The 13805-nt window shown below is 40.8% G+C and overlaps 1 protein-coding gene across 4 annotated transcripts in view; it reads left to right on the top strand.

The window, feature by feature from the left end:
- LOC111871449 overlaps window positions 1–13805 on the top strand; it is a 64761-nt gene that overhangs the window by 49101 nt on the left and 1855 nt on the right. For all 4 annotated transcript variants that reach the window (XM_033754260.1, XM_023864584.2, XM_023864582.2 and 1 more), the window contains exons 13-14: window positions 1975–2052; window positions 3711–3860. In XM_033754260.1, the coding sequence (XP_033610151.1) occupies window positions 1975–2052; window positions 3711–3860 (228 nt within the window). The remainder of the gene's footprint in view (window positions 1–1974; window positions 2053–3710; window positions 3861–13805) is intronic.

Raw genomic sequence — 13805 nt, 5'->3', positions numbered from 1 at the left:
CGTTTTTACTTGAAATTTGCAAGAAGTCAGTTATTTTTACTTAAATTTATGGCCAGCAGCAAACCTGAAGTTCCTGGGGTGAAATAACACCTTACCACAGCTTTTTAAATATTGTTTCTTGCTTGTATATAATCATTTTTTGGTGATGATACTATCAGTGAACAAGGAACATGTTAAAGATCACTTCAGCTTGTTGTCTTTCAGGAGATAAACCCCGGTAAATGTCCATAGTCTTGATGACAGTTACCACCAACAGAGCATGAGGTTTGAGGTGCTCTGTCCTTTGTATGACCACATAAGGACCACTTTAGCTTACTGTCCTACAGGAGGAAATCCCCGAGAAATGTCCCAACTCCTTGGTAGTTGTTAACTGCCTGCAAATGCAGGGGTTGAAAGACTTTGTTCTTTGTGTTACCTGATAACAGTATAACAGCTACGGATAACCTAGATGACAGGTGGTAAACCTTCTTTGGCCTTTTCGGCTCATGACTAAAGAACATCGTAAAATTCTATAAGTAGAATACTGTCAATGTAAAGGCCACATGAAATGAAATGTTTGACCACTTGTTTGAGACCCCTGGCATAGATGTGATCACATTGTATAGAGTCAGTGATAATTAGTCTTTATATATTCCATTAAATATGTATTGTATCAAAATATGTTTAAAGTAAAATTTGTATGGGTTGAAGAGATTTGTATTTTATATTGTGCTCGGATTTTCAACACGATAAGCTGCTTTTAAGAAAATCAGTGAAGTACAGCATGTTCTTTATGTTAAGCAAGGTTTGTATGAGAACAATGGGAATAAAAATTAAATTTATTCACCAACTTTCAGCATCCTTCTGATTGCTGGGATCCCAGACATTGTCCATCATAGTATTCCAGAAGAACACAATGTGTCAGAAACTGGATCATCGTACGTCTTTAGGTTAAAAGGTGGGAAGCCACCTGCTCAGTTTATTCCATTAGAGAGAGCTAATGTCAGTCTTTGACATAGTGATTGAGATTAGTTCTTTTTAACACACCCAACTGAGTAAGTGCCTCCCTGCCATTTCACCCGAGGATGGATACAAATCTAGTTTCTTAAACAAATAACTTCCATTGTCAGTCCTGAATTTTGAGTTTATCAAATTCCATCGGGTAGCTTTAGAGATGAAACATGTGAAAGGATGGACAGACACAGATGTTCCATTATGCATTCACTTTATGCACTTTGTACAAAGAATTCGTAAAACTATGCAGATTAAAATATGTACGACTTTAAGCTTATCTGTGTTTCACAAGTGTGAAACTTTGTCTCACCCTGAGAAAAAAGCATTGATGAGACTGTTACAGAATAAAGTAATTAGAGATATCTGGACCTGAGAGGGAGATGAATTGGAGAATGTAGAAAATTTCATACTTTGGACTAAAGATATGCCCACAATATTTTCATTGGAAAATATCAAGGGAACATATCACCTATGAGCCATAGTAATGAATGGAAGACAACATTAAAATGTATCTTAGATAAGTAGAGAAGCTATGATAATTTCATTGTCAAATCACAGCGCCAGTATTGTGTGAAGAGCCATGTGACATCTGGGTATTCCAGATTTAGGATAAACACGTCAAGTTGTCCATAAATTTTTATTACTTTTGATGGTCCCCAAAAATGTGATCAGCTTGCAGAAGGGTTTATTACATCCATTTAACTGCATAGTCTGTTAGTGCAAAGTTTTAGTTCAGTAAGGAAACTTAACACTTTCAAGTGTCCGCAGTTAATTTTTAAATCATGGTCCATTGAAGTGCTGGTCAGTCTTAAGAAGAAGTAATTAACATAATTAGGATATAAAATCAAAATTAAAAATATATTTGTCATATTTATCCCATCAACTGATTTTTTCTATTTTCTATTCTGTTAGTGTTGAAGATAATGTATTTAAAATGAGTATTAAAGATAATGTGTTTAAAATGTAGATTTTCTCTTGCAGAATGCTGAGTCTTCTGATAATGTACACCTCATCTATAATGGTAGTACTGTAGAGACACTTCTTCAACAGTCATCAGAGGTAGGGGTAATTTATTATTTATTTCAGTCACCAAAATTTATGTGTATAAGTACACTTTATTATAATGGGCGTTCAATGATGGAGGAAACCTGGCAACAGCATAGAGCAGACACAGCATTTCTCACTGATTGCTGCTATAACTGCCGATAGCAGAATGAGTCATTAGACTTGATAAACACATGCCGACAGGTGGTCTGATCTTGTCACTGCAGTAAATCCCATTAACAGTCAGTCTTTGTTAGAGGTGTCGATAGGTGGTCAACATTTATACTGAAATGAAGTTCACTGTTGAACAGCATGTGTTTATTGTTGAAACGTTTGCAAGGGAAAAACTTACAGAAAGTGTATCCGTAAGTTTTGTCGTAATTATCCTGACTCACATTTCCCACAAAGTTGTGTGTATCCGTGAAAAGTGGAGGGCCGCAGGTTCAGTATGTGACATAAAGAAGCAATCAAAAAGGATTGTGCTGATTGAAGAAAAGTTTTGGGATATTGAGGCATGACTACAGATCAGTCCTCAAAAATCGTTAAGACACTTAGCAGAGGAAACCGGTGTTTGGCTAGGATCTGCTTTCACAGCCACAAAATTAATCAAATTTTTCCCGTATAAAAATAACAGTTGTGCATGAGCTGAAACAACCAGATTATGCAGCAAGATTTTACAACTGGCTGCTGCAAAATGTGCGCTATGGAATCGTGGATCCACAGCTTCTGTTTATGCCTGGTGAAGCATGGTTTCACATTAGTGTCCGTGTCAAAGCACAGAATGTAGGAATACGGAGTGATGAAAATCCTCAAGCTGTACAGCAAGTGCCATTACATATTGAAAAGGTGGGGGTGTGGTGTGCTGTAAGTCCTTGGCGCATCATTTGCCCCTCATTTTTCCATGAAACCATGAACTCTGATCGCTATGTTAATGATATACTGAATCCATTCTTCAATCAACTGACTGCTGAAGGAAGGCAGTATGGGTATTTTCAGCAAGACAGCGCTACAGCACATATGGCTAATGCAACCATGGTCGCAACACGGGAAGTGTTTGAAGACAGAATAATCAGCAGAAGACTGTGGCCTCCCAGATCTCAGTTTTTGCAATTTTTATCTTTGGGGAAACCTGAAGGGAAAAGTCTACCAAAATAATTCTTGCAGCATTGAAGCTCTGCAGAATGAAATAACACACGTAATTGGTTCAATTACCCTGGACCAACTTCAGAAAGTGTCGCATAATTTATTTATGCAGTGCGAGGCATGTTTGCAAGCAGAAAGTGGTCACTTCCAGCACCTGTTATAAAGCATGGTAAGTTTGTGTTATCTTGTTTATTGGCCAATCTCCTCTACACTTACAAGCACGATTATTATTCACTTATAATTTTGTCACTCTTTTCTTGCAACACTGTTATAATTACTGCTTCTGCTATAGTCGAAGCCAAGCTGCAAACTTCCACAACTCAACTAACTGTCTGGTACTTTCAGCCCCCTTAAATAGGCCAGTATTGTGTCAGGGGGGAGAAATGCAAGGTTAATTGGAGGGCATACACTATAAAATGCATGTCATAAAGAAATGGAATATTATCAGATAACATTTCTTCATTTTTCTAATGAAGACACACTTACAAATTGAAGGGGTGGTGATTAATTTCATTATTGTGTTATTACAGGAAGTAGAAAGGCGGTTTGGAGTGGAAATGGCATCTGATTCAGTGATTCACTTGGTAGAGAACTTGGATACCAGCAGTGACACCAGTGGGCAGCATGTGACACAGAGTGTGGAGACACTTTGTGTGGCCAACATTGAAACAGTAACAGAGGTAGTACCTATGTGCTTTGTGAGCAGTATAGTAAATATTTCAGATGTTACTGTGAACCATATTTACATCAGAGTACCATATTTATTAACAATTAAGATGAGTTATTCTAACTTAGCATTAAAGATAATGTGACATGACATCTGAAAGTCAGAATAGTGGAGCCAGACATGTTCATTGCTAGGCAACTACTTTGTGAACACGTTTTCCACAATTCCCAACACTGGAACTGCTATTGAGAGACAGTGTTATCTATGGGTTTGCCCTGAGGTTGTATAAGGAGGATCTCAGGCAGCTGAGTGAAGTGAGGGAGTCTTTTGAGTTGGCAGTTGAAGGTGTTGGAGAAGAGAAGACATAGTGTTTGTGAAGTGTTGTAACAAGTTGTATAAGTGTGCAGTAAATCTGGTCATCAATCCAAAACCCACCTGTATGTCATGAACACCCAAAAATATGTGACATTTTAGCATCAGAAGTGGGATTGGATTGATCTTCTAATTGGGTTTGAGATTGCAGCTGATATTTGTGTCAACACTACAAAGGTGGGGCAGATAATGGCTGAAATGAAGGCCATATTGAAAGCCCATCAAGAAGGGATAATGGCCATAATAAAGACTGACCTAGAAGAAATGAAATCCTTAGCAGTGCATGATGATGTCCCTAAGGAAGAGGCCGCAGTGAAACCTGTTAGAACAGTGAAGAAGCAGCATAAGGGCCAGCATCTAGCCACAGGGTGCCATGGAAAGCCAAAGGAACAGACCTGGGGCTGTGGTGGGTCCCAGAAGAAATTGGCCACCACCCTCAGAGAGATAACCTGTCATGCAGGAGTAACATGGTATACAGGATGCAGTCCTAAAGGACCAATGGTTGTGCAGAGGCAACGGAAAACGTGGACCAGGGATGGTGTTGTACAGGGAAGCTGTAAAGGATGGACATTTGGGAGGAGGCGTTGGGCACATCTGGAATGCAGTAACAGCATGAGGGACTGAGACATTGAGGAGTAAGTATGTCCATGCATCGTGAAAACCTTGTATGAGGCCCATGGACAAACTCGCCCTGGATATCATGAGACAAACAGTGGGGTTTTTGTCAGGATACTAAAAATGTGTAACTGGACATTGTGGAGGGGTTGGCTCCCTCTGAAACGAAAGAAGAGCATACTAGCAGTCTATGAATGAGAATTGTAGGACCATTCACCACTTTGTAACTTTTGGCTGCACAAACTGGAGGATGAGGGTGCTAAAAATTGGACTCACAGGCACCCTATTAGAGAACTACTAGGGATGAGCGGCTTTAAGGCAGGAGCAGCGGGAGTGGATGGAGAGTAAAAACTGTGGAAAAGCCTAGCCATGGGAAGGAAGTTGAGACCAATCATAGACATTGCAAGCACAGTCCTCAGAAAAGAAGAAATGGTGGTACTCCTGTTCGCCATTTGGGACAGATAGGTTTACGGATAAAGCAATTGGACATGATGCATGAAATCCAGAATGGTGGAGCCAGCGAAGATGTCCATTACTAAGAAACTGCTTGGTAAACACTTTTCCATGACAACACGCAGCAATGGAACTGTTATTAAGAGTCAGTGTTTACTGTGGGTCCACCCCAAGACTATACAACGAGGATCTCGGGCAACTGAGACAAGAAGTGAGGCAGCAGTGGAAAGTGATGGAGAAGAGAAGGCATAGTTTGTGAAGTGTAATAACGAGTTGTGTAAATGTGCAGTAAATCTGGTCATCAACGCAAAACCCATCCATAAGTCATGCACACCCAGAAATATGTGACAAGATTAAAAATGCTCATAAACTAAATACTCTTCTAGCATAAATATTTTTCCAGTATACATTTTCAAAATCAGTGCTATTGCTGTGCAATGAAGGAGTATTTGATGCCTAGACTGAGCTGTTATGTAGGTCTTAGCATATTGCTCATATACCGTTATGATAAATTATAGTGAATGCATTTAACCTTTATCATACAGTACAGTTAATTTCCTTTTTTTTACCCATGGCCCAGAAGTTTTGAATTTAAATTCTTAGGTCTTCAGCAGGTCATCATCTAAGTTACATATAACATATTGTGACGTGGATCGCGCAACAGGAAGTAGGGGTCACGTGAACTCTGCGTTCTCACCAGTGACGTCACATACCCCCACTCCTTCCACCATTACGCAACGCTCAGTAAACATTCCTCCCCGCTAGGCTGTGACATCATGCAACAGGGGAGCCCGTGCAGCGACTGTTGCTAGGCAATCGGTAAACATGACATTACACTACAGTGGTACCTATCACGTAACTGTTTTCTTTGTTGTCCATGCCAAGCCTAAATAAGGAGCAGTGAACACTATTCAGTAGTGAGTGAGTGAGTGAGTGAGTAGTGAGTATTGAGTAACCAGTCAGTTGCAGTCTAGCATTCGCTGGAGTGAATGGAAGCAGGAGAAGTAATTGTGATACTGCCGATGGCAGTTATTGTGTAATTGTGAATTGTATGAATGTACGAGCGAACGTGCAATAAATTCGCTAGAACAAGATGGCGTGAAGTTATTTGCCGCATGACCTACCCAACACGTGACAATACTTTGAGCTATAATCTTAAAATATACTAGATTGTTAAGAATGAATTTATGTTCCAGTGCAAAATTTCTCTGACTGTTTTCACTTGTTTCATTACTTTTTATGACTCTGTCTGAGAAATGTGCCACAATCTTTAGAACAGCATTGTACATGGTAACAGAACTGTTATACCAAACAGATCTGCTTGGTATGTTGAAACAGCTCTGAGTTGCAGGTAGTGAATAGCAATGTTGGTTAGTCAGACTCTACATAAACATTTCTGTTGATGAATACTAACTTTGTTTAGCTGTTATTAGAATCTGAGCCTTATAAAAACAGTCCTAGCATTTGCTGGCAGTGGTTCTTGATTAGCTCAGTGAAAATAATGGAGTACATTTCCATATTCCCTCATTTTGAGAAAACCAGAAAAAAATACTGTGTACTTCTTTCTTGCTTTTCATCAATATTACAAGTCATTAATTGAAACAGAAGTTCTGGGAAGAACTATTTGCCTACTTTCCTTTGATACAACACAGTCCGCATAGAAAACAAAAAACTGGTGGGATAAATAGACATACAGACAGCAAGGTGATCTCATAAGCCTCCTCCTGTTTTTTCAGAGTTAGGAAAGTAGGCTAAAAGATGATACCAGTGAATATTATCTCATTTTTTAATTGTATGAGTTTGTATCTGAGTCTTGTTTATTATAATTTTATGGTGTTATGCCCATCTTCCACTCAGTGATATTTTTTTATTACTTGGCTGGGCAGGTCATAACATTCACAGAGCACAGTCACAAGTTTAAACGTGGCTTATGGGTGATATATTTTACCTATGAGTGCAAGGTATAAGTATGGCTTCAGAGGGTTAACTTCAAGGACAAGATATCCCATGATAATTTATTGTAGACTCTGATTCTTTCATTCATCTCAAGATGAAGACTTTCACCTTCATGAAGTATAAAGACTGCCTGACATGACTATTTCATCTATTAATTGTGCAAATGGTGCATGACTAGGGACACACACTGAAAGATGACTCTTCCACACTTAAACAAGAAAGATTCTGTGACATGCTGAGATTTATACACTTTACTAGCAACAAAAATTAACATAATGACAAATGGAAATTATAACCATTATGAAAAATGAATTATATTTGGTACACTCAGTGATGTATCTACTAAATGTTGCAGTACATATGAACATCTAGCTGTTGAAGTCATTGTGTTGTTCAGAGGGACAGTCATGTTCAAATATAATATACCAAAGAAACCCAAGTAGTTTGGGATAAAAACCTACACGTCCATTGCCTAGCAATGGATGTCCTCTGTTGTTGTGTATTCATTGGAACGTGTTTACCAAGAATCTTTCTCCGTGGGAAGGTGTTTATTCAGCCGTTGCCTAGCATCAGGTCTGTATGTCACATTGCTACCTCCTTAAAGCTATTTGTCACGAATACCCTACATATGTACTGTCATTTCTTTTCCGATGGCTGTACTTGGTTTCGTCTTCCCGTGCCTCGTTTTATTTTTCCTGTGGTGACTTCTCTCCAACCGCTTCTGCTGCTCCCTCCTTAAGGCTGTTTGTCCTGAGCAGCTCCCTGATAAGGTGTGAGTCAGTCCAGGTGTACAGTCATCATCCTTTTTCCTTTCCAAAGGGTGGGAGCAAAACTACCCAGAGTGGCTAGTGCTCCAACATTTCCAGCTCCTACTCTGTGTGCAATCTCTTTTTCCATTTCAGAATGGGCCAACCCTTCCACAATGTCCAGCCCCTCATTATTCTTAGTCTTCACTTCACTTTGCAATCTCCAGCCCAGAAATCTTCCTGTAGATCCCACTGGATATCCTCTCTCTCCCAAGATTTAACTGCACCTTGAAGTCTCAATTCCTGGTTCCATTGAGGCCTTTCTGGCATGTCAGTTGTCTCCTCCCGAGTGTCCATCCTTTCTGAGCTCCTACAAAATTGTCCCTGGTCTGATTCTTCCATCCCTGTTCGACTGACGGTCCTTCATGACTGCATCCCTAGCACCATGCACTCCTGCACAGTGTCTCATCCTTCTCTGGTTGGCAGCCAATTTCTTCCAGAACCCACCATTACCCTTGGTCCCTTTCTTTGGCTGGATGCAGTGTCCCCTGCTAGACACTGACCCCTATGCCCCTTCTTCCATTCTCTTACAGGTTTCACTGCGTCATGCTCCTTGGGGAAGTCCCAGTGCTCCGCTCCAAATTGCATCTTTTCTGGATTTGGCTCTGTCTTTTCTGGATAGGCCTCCATCACTTCTTGGCAGGCCATCATCTTTTCTCAACCATCTTCATTGCTTCTATCCAGGCATCCATCTTCTCTTGGATGTCACTAACTGTGGATTTCATTTCCACATAGCCAGATCTTATTTCCTCTTTCATTCCCCCAAAATTTACATTAATCCCTCTTTTGATTGACATCTATCTTCGCTTTGTTGGCATCAATCTTCTCTTGGGTGGGGCCCATTTTTTATCACATCGCTTTCATTTCTGCATTCGTTTTTGCCTGGTTGGCATCCATTTTGACCAGCAGGCATTCCATTATCTGTTGCATTTCCATAGTGTGGCGATTTAACGATCAAGATCCAATGCAGTGTCCAATAGTCCCATTTCTGACACAAGTTGTCACGTGTATTAGTGACTATAGACAAGGTTTGAATTAGTAACTGAATTTATTGATCACTCACAAGTCATAACTACAACTAAGTATAACACTCTTGCCAATTCTCACACTATAAATCACTCCACTCTGAATTGTGTGCTTTACTAATCTTCACTATCAGTTTCCTGGCAATGGATTTACCACAGTCTCACTGTAACTTCAGCTATCATGGTAACTACAGCACATTTACAGTCTTCAACTCACACACTAAGTCAACTGCAGACTCCCTGAATTCTGATCTGTGACGACTCTATGACTCTTGTCTGACTCAATTCTTGACAACTCAGTATTTGACACGTTTCATCTTCTTCTGACTTGACACTTCACCGGAGTTATTCTGACTTCCAAATGAACTCTCAGTCAAAGTCAAAGTCACATTGTGACTGACCAGTCAGTCAGTCAGTCTTAACGTTGAGCGCAATCTGGGGCTTATGACCAGATATTTATTACTGTTTGACAGTTTTGGTCTTGTTTTCGTGGGGTGCCCTCTCTAACGAGAGGATGGGTCTGTGTTTTGTCAGAGTCATACTCTGCAGTAGTAAGTCATTTATCATAATATAAAGGATATTTACATTATACATGTTAAAGATGTTAATAAATGTATATAAAATACGTAGGTAAGTTAATAAGTAAGTTACAAATGAATATAGAACTTAAACAAATAAGAGTACTGATTTGAAAAATGCTTTTATTTCTCAACATAATGTCCCTGTACACTGAGGCACTTGTCCCATCGTTTCACAAGCCCCTGAAAACCAGCAGCATAAAATTCTTTTGGCTGCTGTCGGAACCAGGCGGTGACTTCCCTTTCTACAGCTGCATGATTGGGAAAATGTTCAGTCAAAATATGATGTTTAAGAGGGCCAAACAAATGGATTAAGATGCTGTAATGCCAGACCCATTCTTTGCATTTTGTGTTGTGGGGTCAGAATGCGTGGCACCCATCGTGCAGAGACTTTGTGATAACCTAACCTGTCATGCATTATGAAGTAGGCCATGCCATGTGAACAACCAATAGCAGTGGCTATAGTGTTTATAGTTACCCTTCTGTCTGTTCGGATTAAGTCTTCAACCCAGTGCGGCTGGCGCATAAGGCTGACAACCTTACCGCCATCTTTGAGCCATTTGTCCAGACAATGTGGGACCCTCAACATCTCACAACCTTCATGGCCTGTTACAGGGATAGCTTTACTTTTTACTTTTAGTAAAGAGGTTGGTCTAGAAGTAAACACACAGAAGACTAAGCACAATAGATCACTGTGGTCGCGGTGCAAGGGCCAAGAAGGCCCACCCCTTATTCATTCAAGAATATGTTGCTGTCTCATCACCAAAGTGCAGGGCAAAATCATGACATAAAGGTAGGAAAGAGATGTTTTGAAAATGTGACTGTTCTGCCGTGGTGACAGGGGGCGTGGAGGTGTACCGCCACTGCCTCCATCTTGTTAAGCCTTAGGGAGGGGCTCAGGTAATTACAATCACTGACGTATCTGCCACCTTGGCTTGAGTTTGCAGTTCTCCTGGAGGATTCGGAGGGAGGCTGGAGTTGGCGGGGAAGACGATAACACTTGAGGGAATACTAGGTTCAGTTAACATCACAGCGCATTTCTATCCTACTCTATTCACCTATGTCGCTATATACATAATATATACACCATTTGCCGACGTTCGTCGGTTCGTATTACATGTGGGTTATTATCCTGTAGCACGCACATTAGTCCTACTCCTGTCACCCTGCTATTGGGTATTCTAAGCCTCTGTCTCGCTTTCTTAGAAAACCTAGTCCATCTAGTCTTCACTTTCTCTCCCTGGGGTTTGCACTTTAATATTATCACACTTAATGTTCATGGCTATATGAAGTAAGTCTACTTACGTGAGCTAAGGAAACAGGTCGCCATCACCAACCAACAGCTACTCATCACCATCACTGTCTCGGCGATAGCCTACGGCTGACTCCTTGACAATTAATGATCTTTTTTTTCGATTGGTTNGCTTGAGTTTGCAGTTCTCCTGGAGGATTCGGAGGGAGGCTGGAGTTGGCGGGGAAGACGATAACACTTGAGGGAATACTAGGTTCAGTTAACATCACAGCGCATTTCTATCCTACTCTATTCACCTATGTCGCTATATACATAATATATACACCATTTGCCGACGTTCGTCGGTTCGTATTACATGTGGGTTATTATCCTGTAGCACGCACATTAGTCCTACTCCTGTCACCCTGCTATTGGGTATTCTAAGCCTCTGTCTCGCTTTCTTAGAAAACCTAGTCCATCTAGTCTTCACTTTCTCTCCCTGGGGTTTGCACTTTAATATTATCACACTTAATGTTCATGGCTATATGAAGTAAGTCTACTTACGTGAGCTAAGGAAACAGGTCGCCATCACCAACCAACAGCTACTCATCACCATCACTGTCTCGGCGATAGCCTACGGCTGACTCCTTGACAATTAATGATCTTTTTTTTCGATTGGTTCCTCTAGAGTTTATGTACCCTCTTTTTGCTGACTTGCTGGGTTCCAGGGGTGTATTCACCCGCCCATCCTGACGTGACCTTGGGTCGGTGTGGCCCACTCATTGGCTGTTTATCGAAAGGGGTTGGCTCTTTCAGGTCTACCGCCCTCTCCGACTCAGCGTTTTCCTCATGCCATAGTTTTTATGACCCACTTCATATAGCTTCTTCCTCAATGTCAACGTTATTACGCTGTCGTGCTAACATTCTGATTACAAAGCGATTGCCTGTTACACTTCTTTGCAAACCCAAGCTTCCTGGTGCATTTCATTATTTCTAGTTCTTAATCTTAAAGTCTAGATACCCTTATTCCAAATTAACCAAAAACTGTATCTACTTGTACATAACCCTTGGGCCATAACAGGAACATAGTTCAGATATTTGGTAACAACGATAACAAATCAAAACCTGATTGAGGAGGAAATTAAGAGGAAATTAAACTTGGGCAATGCTTGTTACCGTTCAGTCCAGAACCCTTTGTCTTCTCGTCTGCTGTCCAAAAAAATAGAAATTAGAATATACAAAACTGTAATTTTGCCTGTGGTTCTGTATGGGTTTGAAACTTTGTCTCTAATATTAAGGCAGGATCATAGACTGAGGGTGTTTGAGAACAGGCTGTTCAGGAGAATATTTAGACTGAAGTGACAGAAGGTTGGAAAAAACTGCATAATGAGGAGCTTCAAAACTTGTACTCTTCTCCAAGTATAATTAGAATGATCAAGTCAATGAAGATGAGATGGGCAGGGCATGTAGCACGGATGGGAGCGAACAGGAATGCATGTAAGATATTGGTGGGAAAGCCAGATGGAAAGAGACCACTGGGAAGACCAAGGCGTAGGTGGGCGGACAATATTAAAATGGATCTTAGAGAGAGAGGATGTGATGGTATGGATTGGATTGATCTGGCTCAGGATAGGGACCAGTGGAGGGCTCATGTGAACACAGTAAAGAACCTTCAGGTTCCATAAAATGCTGGGAAGTTCTTGAGTTCTACCCAATTGACGACTTTTCAAGAAGAGCTCAGCTGCATGAGTGAGTTAGTGTTCCTAGTGCGTGACTAATTAAGCACTATGCCATGAAGTCTTATGGGGGAGTGGATGTATAGATCCACATTTTCTTGATCTTGGCACTAGCTGGAGGTGAGGGGTCAACTTCATGCCCCTGCCGCTTTACCCCTGGGGAACAGCCCTTAGTACCCATTGGATAGGAGTTTGGGTGAACCCAGAGCCGGTCTGGACAGTGTGGAGAAGAGAAATTTCTTGACCCCACCGGGACTCAAACTCTGACCCCTTGGTCATCCATCCCATAGCCAGTCACTATACCAACTACACTATCCTGGTTCCTAACATAATTAATAACTTTGTCATTACTGTACTGATTCTTTTTGAATAGGAGTATAATAATGAAGTGAGTTTAAGGTGATGTAGAGTTTATGAAAGGTGTGATGAGGTAACCAGACTGCCTCTGTCGTCTAGTGGTCAGAGTTCCTGGCTACAGATCCAGAGGTCCCAGGTTCGATTCCCGGCACTACCAGATTTTCTGAGAAATAGTGGGCCTGGAACAGGGTACACTCAGCCTTGTGAGGATAATTGGGAGCTATTTCAAGGAAATGGCTGCTCTGGTCTAGAAAACCGAAATTAACGGCCGTGGGGATCCGTTGCGCTGACCATGTGACACCCTCTGTCTGCAAAAGTTGGCACTAACTTCGCTGACAAGTGGCAGTCACTCAGTCAGAGTAGTTCACTTGTGAACTACAGGCCATGGAGTTTGTTTTTGATGAGGTAAGCAGATGTGTTTTGAAGCATCTGTGTATATTTGTCTGATTTTGCCACTTTGTGAAACAGTAAACTGAATGGCTGCATGGAGAGAACTATAAATATTCAAAGATTTCTGCATCTCCAGGGAGAGGTCAGTAAAATCACCTCTTAAGACTTCGATATTTCAGTTACAAAAAGTATCTTATAATTTTTGAGGCTTTAAGAAAAATACACACACATGGCAAATAAAAAGTTATCTTTTTGGGACTCTGTTGTGCTAAGAAAACATGATACAGTGAGATAATGTATTCCCATTTGGCAGGGTACAACTACATGTCATGGGAGACGGTATTCTCTCTAGGCTGATAAAAGTACTTGTGATGCCATTAATCTTTCTGTTTTGGAGAAGTGAGGCAAATCACCCTGGCAATATCCAAGTATAAACATT

The sequence above is a fragment of the Cryptotermes secundus genome, unplaced genomic scaffold (assembly GCF_002891405.2).
Source record: "Cryptotermes secundus unplaced genomic scaffold, Csec_1.0 scaffold434, whole genome shotgun sequence".
NCBI lineage: Eukaryota > Metazoa > Arthropoda > Insecta > Blattodea > Kalotermitidae > Cryptotermes > Cryptotermes secundus.
The sequence above is the reverse complement of the archived record's forward strand: the minus strand, read 5'-3'. Positions and strand labels throughout refer to the sequence as shown.